Source organism: Morone saxatilis, unplaced genomic scaffold (genome assembly GCF_004916995.1).
Source record: "Morone saxatilis isolate NCDOM2014 unplaced genomic scaffold, NCSU_SB_2.0 Contig0, whole genome shotgun sequence".
Taxonomy (NCBI): domain Eukaryota; kingdom Metazoa; phylum Chordata; class Actinopteri; family Moronidae; genus Morone; species Morone saxatilis.
Genome location: NW_023339650.1, coordinates 11,508,948 through 11,517,438, shown reverse-complemented (window position 1 = coordinate 11,517,438; position 8,491 = coordinate 11,508,948). Strand labels below are relative to the sequence as shown.

General features: G+C 40.8%; 1 protein-coding gene across 1 annotated transcript in view; it reads right to left on the bottom strand.

Annotated features, from left to right (window-relative positions):
• The window catches only part of pde7a (phosphodiesterase 7A), a 10,831-nt gene extending 4,804 nt beyond the window's left edge, over window positions 1-6,027 (bottom strand). Inside the window, exons 1-3 of the mRNA XM_035656725.1 lie at window positions 6,004-6,027; window positions 4,295-4,355; window positions 407-496 (exon numbers count right to left, since the gene is read on the bottom strand). Coding sequence (XP_035512618.1) covers window positions 407-496; window positions 4,295-4,355; window positions 6,004-6,027 — 175 coding nt within the window. The remainder of the gene's footprint in view (window positions 1-406; window positions 497-4,294; window positions 4,356-6,003) is intronic.
• Window positions 6,028-8,491: the final 2,464 nt, after the last annotated feature.

The following is an 8,491-nucleotide window of genomic DNA, read 5'->3' as shown; positions in this document are numbered from 1 at the left end:
CACGCACACGCACACGCACACAAAAGCACTGTGTCTGAATAAACCATGGCTGCAATCCGGAAACACGTCAGCATGAGAGCATAAGGTAGGATTACTTTTGGGTTAAAATGTCAACACACACAGACACAAACACAACTCTTTGTAACCATTTAAAAAAGGTTTCATTGAGTATGAAAGTGGTTATTTTATCTCACACCTATTGACAAAGCTTTGATTAAAAGCCTCTCATACAGTTTACACTAAGACACACCTTGGTCTTTATCATCATGTGAAATACTGTTTGAAAGCAGTGCACAAACATCTGTCAATCTTGCTAGAGAGGAACAAACTTTGTGTGGAGCTACAGTTTGATAATGCTTGTTGTTATCAGAGAGGCTGACGAGTCAAGGTTGTGATTCATACTCACTGTGAAGAGTTCGGAAGTCGATGCACAGGTATGGGTGGGAGCTTCTTCGTTCCGGTTCAAATCCAACCTGACTTCTCACTCTCACATCTCCTAGAAGAAATTAGCACTTATTTCCTCAAGATTCATGCTGCTTGAAAAGAAATGTGTCTGAATGTGCTAGGCCAAGCAGTATTTACAAATGTTTTTGATTATATACACTGGAATTTATTTTGCGTAAGTGCCACAAGGATGGGCTTTATCACATGACAATGAACAGAGAACTTCCATAAGACAATCACAAATGTATGTCGAATTACCAACACAGTGGAAATCCTGTCCTCTTTTAAGCAAATCTCTATAACACTAGTCACAGCCAGACAATGTTAAGTGTTCATCACAGAGGACTTCTTTCATCTGTCCTAAGAAACTGAAACTGATTGTGGTTTTCTGCAAATATTCTTAGAAAGAGGAAAATGTACAACTCTCTATTATTCCCCTCACTTAATGTAACTGCTATTTTTGCTTAAAATATTATTTCTGATTTATAAATTGTATTTAGTTGCTTTTGTGTTTGTTACTATCCTGTGTGATATTCCACACTAAATGCTTTTATTGTGAAATACTTTGCAACTTTTGAAGTGCCATATGAATAAATATTTTCTTACCTACAACACCAATGTACAGCTTAGTGAAATTTGATTAACTTTTTGTTTTATTATTATTAACTTTTTTATTTGACCTTCAACTGCAACAGATTAAATCCAATTACATTCCACTTTTAATATTGAACATTTTAACCCAGAATTCCCGGAATTGTGCTAATTACCTTCTCCCATAAATCCAAAATCCCTGGACATTCCCATACAACATGTGCAAAAGAGCCAAAGGTTCCCTGGGGACAAAATGAGCAATGTGGGTCCGTGGTTAATCCCATTTGATGTCTAATTCTAGGTGTTAGATATGCTCTGTGACGAATTTCAGTGTATATATGATTATTAGGTTTTTGAGCTCAATAACATTGTCCTAAATGTCTTCCTCTAATTTGCACCGAATCTGATAAATCTCTCTCCCAGGCTTTCGATTCCTGCTTGGGCATATATTTCTGAAATTCAGCTTATCAATAAATGTATGAACTCGTACATCCGAAGCATTCTTATCCATTCCAAGATGGGTGTCTTTAATTCTGCCCCCAGGAACCCGATAGGCGATAGTGGTGACATTTGTACCACACATTTTTAACTTAAAAATTTTCGGCTGCTCTAAACACTGAAGCACGATACAGAAATGACCAAATACAAACACTCTTTTTGGAAGAGTTATACTACAAGAAAGAAAATCTGCAACTAGTTGGTGCTATTTAAATACTGCTCTTTACCTATTAACCTTTTTATAAAACTAGGACCAATAGACAAAATGGATGGAACAATGGATTTTCAGCAACATATCTCTTGATTTAGCCACAAAATTCAGCCGAAGCCCATGGGAGCTGCGGTTGTTGAATAGATTAAAAACAAAAAATGTTCTGATCAATATGGAAGTGGATAGCATTACTTAGCTCGAAACTCAGCATCAATTTCAGTTTCATAACAAATCAGGAAATAATCATCCTTATATTAAGATAAGATAAGATAATATATTCCTTTTTATTTGTCCCACAATGGGGAAATTCCGGTGTTAAGCACTAAACATAAACGCAGAACCTATGTCAAAATGCTACGTAAGCCCATCATTTGTAACTCCAGCAAACTCAACAAGCAAAAAAAGATTGGTTTATGTAAATACTATTTGATCCTCGTATAAACTATCTATGTGCGGCACAGTCAGCACAAACACACCACTCACATGTCCCCAATGAAAAGAAAATTCAATGGAACAGACAGTCAATCAACAAGCAGCAATGCCATGTCAGGACAGTCTGCTCTACTATTAGTACTCAGAGACACTGAGAGTGGCCTATAGTCCATCTAGGACTGTTTTTAGTACTCAGGCAGAGGATCAGGAACAGGCTCCAGACTTGGACCAAACAGACGGCGGCCGGCCTGCTTGTAGACTGCAGTCAGGAGCAGTGAGAGCGTAGTGAGGTGACAGGATGGTGCTATGACACTGATGCAGTAAAATGCTAGTGTGTCGTTCCAGGCAACACTCTATATGCGGCAAGACGCTATATGGCAGTATACTCGTCAAGGTGCTAAACAGTGCAATGGTATGTTTCCAGCATGGCACTTCTGATTGTGTCGTATGTGCATTAGAATTAAAATCAAAGCATCACACAGGTGTGTTCCCCCAACCAGCATGTTACTTACTTGCAAACAGCTGTTTGAATACTACACAAGCTCCTATCAAAATACCAAAAACTAAGAATTACAATTCAAGGCATAATGATGCTCAACATTATTTTGAAAAGCTGTTTGTAAAGTTGTTGGTATGAATGTGGAAAGTGAAACCATTTCAGTGGCATTTCACGTGCAAAACATAAATTATGACCAAAAAGACACTACAATTCATGCACTCCTAGGCAGTGAGTGAGTGAGAGAGTGTGTGTGTGTGCCACAGTATTACACATCTGGTCAATTCAGATGCATGTGCTGGGGCCAGCAACGTTGTGTTGTGGTGTGTGGTGTGTGTGTGTGCTTGTGTGATTAGTGTGTTTTGAGAGTCACAGGGTCCATGTTTCCCCTGCGGTGCATTAGTGCTGGTGCTCTGGGGTGGATGTAGGTCATGTCATTATAACTGATGCGGCGAAAGCTCTGAGTCCTGCTATTTGAAAGCACATCAGCATTAACTTGGCAGACTGAACCCTGGCCCAGGCAAACACCAGCCTGCATTAGTGTGCCTCTCCTCACACTCAATTTAATATAAAATCTACAGACACAGATGCTTTATGCCGGTGACGTGTAAGACTGCCATCATACTTAGCCAAGTAAAATGATTAAACAGCTAAAGCTCCTTCAGTCAGCTCAATAAATTGCTGTTAGTGTGAGTACACGCACGTGGCAGCAGTCGACTCATGGGCATTATCAAGCTGGAGAGAAACAAAGTATAGTAATATTATGTGAATGCTACAATAAACAGGATTTCAACAAAGACATTCAGTAAGCCCTAAACTGCCCCTGCTGTTTAATGCTCCCTGCCTACTCACTATGCTTCACAGCAGCAATCTAATATCTATGAACGACACTGACAGGATAACACTGTGAGCAATTCTAGTTTCATTCTGCTCACTGCCAGCCAAACCGCATCTGATCTATGAGTTAAAGTGGCAAAAGTTGCTTGCAAGGGCACATCTGTGTGTGGTAGACTGATGTCAGGGGTACACACAGGCTGTAATCGCACCATTATCCCCAATAACCTTATTGATTAGAAAGCCAAGGCTGATCTGGCTGCTTCCAGATGCTTTTGACTCCATCTGCCTGGCAGAGCTATGAGCCTTCTGTCCTCTCATCCATTTTATAAACTGCTTATCCTGTTTAGGGCAAATGGACACACACACACAACCACACACGTGCAGTATGTACACACAGACACATGTACATAAACACAAAAACACACTCTCCCAAAGAACCCTTAGTCGGTTTAAGGACACAAACCTGATCAAACAACAGACCATTCAACATTATATCTAAACTACATCTATTCTGATTGAGAGCTTACCAAAAGGCCAGGGATTGAGTGGACATGCACTCTAGTGCATCCCCATCTTTTTATAATCTCTACATCTCTACATCCCTCTCTCCATTTCTGATCTGTCCATTTTCCATCTCATTGCTTTTTAAGCCATTGTGTATTACGAAATGAAAATGATCACGGGATATATAAAACTACTGATGTCGTGGAAAATGTGTGTATATACTGAAAATGAGTGTGTGTGTGTGTGTGTGTGTGTGTGTGCGAGAGTGGGGAAACACTTACCTAGCATACGGATGTACAGTGCTGTCTGGTCGGAGCTGTCGTAGGAGATGGCCCCTCGTCTCTGAACAGACAAAAAGAAACATCATCAACAAGTTGTCTAAATTTAAACCAGTATAATGTTTCAATTATATAATTGCATTGACACCGGCGGTTGTTATGCCCAAAATTCATGTGGGCGGTAACAAAACCCCATCTCCGCAAACACACACCTCAGAAACACAAAATTAAGGCAATTTTTTAAACTTATACACAGAGTGAGAGAGATAAGTGGAGGGTAGTATCGCGTTGCTAATGTTGGTTCTAATCTGCTGTGTGCGTGCGTGTGTGTGTGTGTGTGTGTGTGTGTGTGTGTGTAAACATGTTCTAGCTCCATATCATCAGCCTGATACGGCACTTACACCACTGCTATCAGTCATGTGAGAAACACACGTGCTATGTCTACACACACACACGCAGTGTTTCCCATAAATAGAAAATTATTTTAGGTCCGATCCAAATAGATTTGCACCCACCCAATACATTTACTGTGATATTTTGACTTCCCTTTAAAAGTCACCCTCAAAATATAGTTGAAAATGCAGAAAGATATAAACAAAAAATGACTTCCCTAATATGACGTCAGCAGCTGACTGCAATTTGAATGAATTTGAATTTGTATTCAAATTGACTTTAGCGGAACTGATAACCAGGACTGCTGCAGACCACCAACCATTGACAAGTCAACACCATTCCTCAATAACAGAATATTTGATAATTTAATGTTTTAACAAACTATTAATTAAAAACATTCTGGATAGCATCTTTAACTTTATATTTTCTTCTTTCCTTGTGAGATCAATCTAATAATTTAAACTTAACATTTATGGCAGACATTTTCTAAGAAAAAGCTTCAATGGACTTGTCCACCAAGTTTAGCATCCATCTGCTAACTGTTTGCTCAATAAAAGTTGATGTTAATGTAGATTTGGATATTTAATTAAGATTTTTCCAAATGAACACAAAAAGACAAAGAACCGCTTTAACGTTGGGCAAAAACTGAGTAACCATGTCTTGTGTATCTTGTTGAGGTGAGCGACTTTGAAGTTGGCGCAGGACACATGAATGTGAGAACATTTCAGTAATCCGGTTGGAACATTTTTACATGTTGCCCAACCCTAATCTGTACTATGCTGGTGTACCATTTTTACTGCTTACACCATCTACCCCTGAGCACTACATGTAAAGAGATTAGACCTACCATTCTGATAACACAGTAACTGCTTTTAAAAATACTTTTCCACCTTCGGTACAGTTTTACAACAAATACATAAAATCACATCAAGTCAAACCAGACCACCAAACATTTTCTTCAGGATTTTGGAGCCTACTGACCTAGTGCTAAACAATGTTGTATTTGGTTTGAATAGGGGTGCTTTGGTTGACCTCAGAAGGATAACAAGTTGACAAAATACAGATTACATATACAGAGTAAGTTTTCTGTTTAATCTTTACTTTTGTATGCAACACCATCCAGTGCCAACAGTATCCCTCACCAGGAGGCAGCTGCAGCACAGAGTCTCAAGCACAGTGGTAGTTGTAGCAGGTATGACTGTGGTAACTGCATATTTGCTCTGTCGACAGACAGCTGCTCCAGGCTACACCGAGGTGTTGGCTCACCTCTCTATGCACTCCACACATCCTAGTTCCCAGCCCCTCCCCTCTAGACTCACTCTCCCTTCTGGGGCTACCCTCATCTAGGGTTACCCATTCCACGCGGAGTCTGCATGACTGGCCGGTTGGGTCACTGACGGACTCCGTCTATATTCTCGGACCATTTATTGACATCCATCAACTGGACACACCACAAACACAAATGTACATACTTGTACACTCATTACTTCATATACTTAGGATTATTGTCAATCTCCTTCACACACACATACACACCTGACACTGTCTGTCCTCTAAGCTCATGACAGCCGCCAATCCAAAGCTAATATTTTACCGGCTAGCAAACAGCTTGACTCAGGGTGGGTAATCTGCAAAGCTGTATTTTAGTGTCAACACGCCTCTGTGTTTACACACAGCACCAGTGGTTAGTGTGAATATTATACATTGTGTGTATCTAGCATAGGCTGTGTGTGTATGTACATGTGAGTGTGTAAGGGGGCTGGTATCGGCTGTAACATGCGTGGGAACTGTATAATACTGGCTCTAGGGCTGGGAATGGAAGAGTGACCAGCCCTGCCAACACTTGCCCAAACAAACCTTTTGGCCAGAGCTTGCTGCAAACTCACACACACACACACACACACTCATACAGGGCCAGCCACCAGTTGGCACTTAAGTAGACACTGGCATGTGCTCCCTTGTGAGCTGGTAAGAAGGAGGCGGCAGTGCAAACAGTTTGTCAATGTCACATTCCCACTGTGAACGGAGGGGAAAGTCACGTTTTACCCTTGAAATGGCCAGCCCACAACTCACACCCTGGCCACGCCTTGCAGGGCCAACTGCCAACACACACAAAACCATAGTGGTCCTGTCATGGTGCGACATGAACTTGAGCCCTTTTGTAAGCTCTGTGTTTTTGGCATTCATGCTTCACAGCTGAGGGTGATGGGAAATAAGGGAGAGTGAGAGTGATGCAGAATGTCAAAGGCAGGACTTTAAGTGTTATTCATTTCTTAAAATCAACTATGCACTTTGTCCCTCTTTGCACACACTTATCACAAACTTCAATCATATGAAACATTAGGAATGTAGTCCAGCAGTGGTTAATCTTCTTTTTGAAATGCCTGTTCATGTAAGCACCCTGCCTGCTCTAAAAGTTTCTCAGTGTATTTTACATGTTAGCATCACTTAGCATCAGAACTTGGAGGGTAAAATGATGTTATATTCTAAAAGTCACAAGCCTGTTTTGGATTTTTTAAAACCAGCATATTGTGCTCATTTGTATTTGTGTTGCATGCTCAGAAGACGAGATTATTACATTTTTATTAAGGCTAAACAGAGACCGACAAAACGTATGCATGACAAGTTGATGCCACAGCAAAGTGACCATCTCAGTTTTTGTTTTATGTTTGACTTTACTTGTATAGCACCTTTCTAGTCTTCTGACCACTCAAAGCTTTTTTTACACTACATGCCACATTCGCCCTTTCACACACATTCACACAGTGATGGCAAAGCCCATCGAACATAAACTAACTTATTCATTAACATTCACACACCAATGCACAGCATTGGGAGCAATTTAGGGTTCAGTATCTTGCTTAAGGTTACTTCGACATGTGGTGGCAGGAGCCAGGGATCGAACCAACAATCTTCCGATTAGTGGACCTACCTATGAGCCACATACTTCATGCAAGAAACTAGGAAGAGCTCGAGACTTTTTACAGCCAGTTAACAATAAAGTCCTTCTGCAGGCCAGATAGATGCTGGATAGGTTTAACTATGACGCAGCTGCAGGAGGTAGTGACTTGCTAACTGCATTTTTTGTTGTGCAGTTTTGTAAAGTAAGTGAACTGTTGTTAGATAAAGACGTGCTGACAACAAGCCCAGCTGAGATGAATCTCAACCCTCCAACTGGAAACATGGGCGGTACAGTCCCCATATCATGGGTTCTGATCATGGTTGCTCACAGGTGTGTCACAGCAAAGGTATCTATCTTAATGGTAATCTGCCAGTTGTTCAAAGGCTGAATGAAGACAAACAATAAGATACGTAATCTGAGTCATCATATTTGGGTTTCTTGGAGGATGTTTGGGTTTAGGCCTTAACCACTGACATTGTCAATTCTAAGAGCCACAGAAATGTCCTAACTGCCGATCAGCTGGATGGAGCCGAGCAGAGATGAACAGGGAGTAAAAACAAATAGGTTGACCCCTCTGTTAATCAAGCAAATACACTGAATCAAGCCTTATAATTCCCTTTCTAGTCTTCTCACCCCTCAAAGCTCTTTTACACTACATGCCACATTCACTCTTTCACACACATTCACACAGTGATGGCAAATCTAACAGAAACTAAATAATTCATTCACATTCACACACACAGTCTTGGTACCAGTGTCTAGTGGCCATTTAGAGAAATTGCATCTTTAGGGACTTGTGCTTTGACCTCACTGCTGAGCCATACTGGTTGCCACTTTGCATCTGACCCACAGCCTCTGGCATCAAGGCAGGGCTGTGATTAAAATGTATACCAACCCGTTGGCCT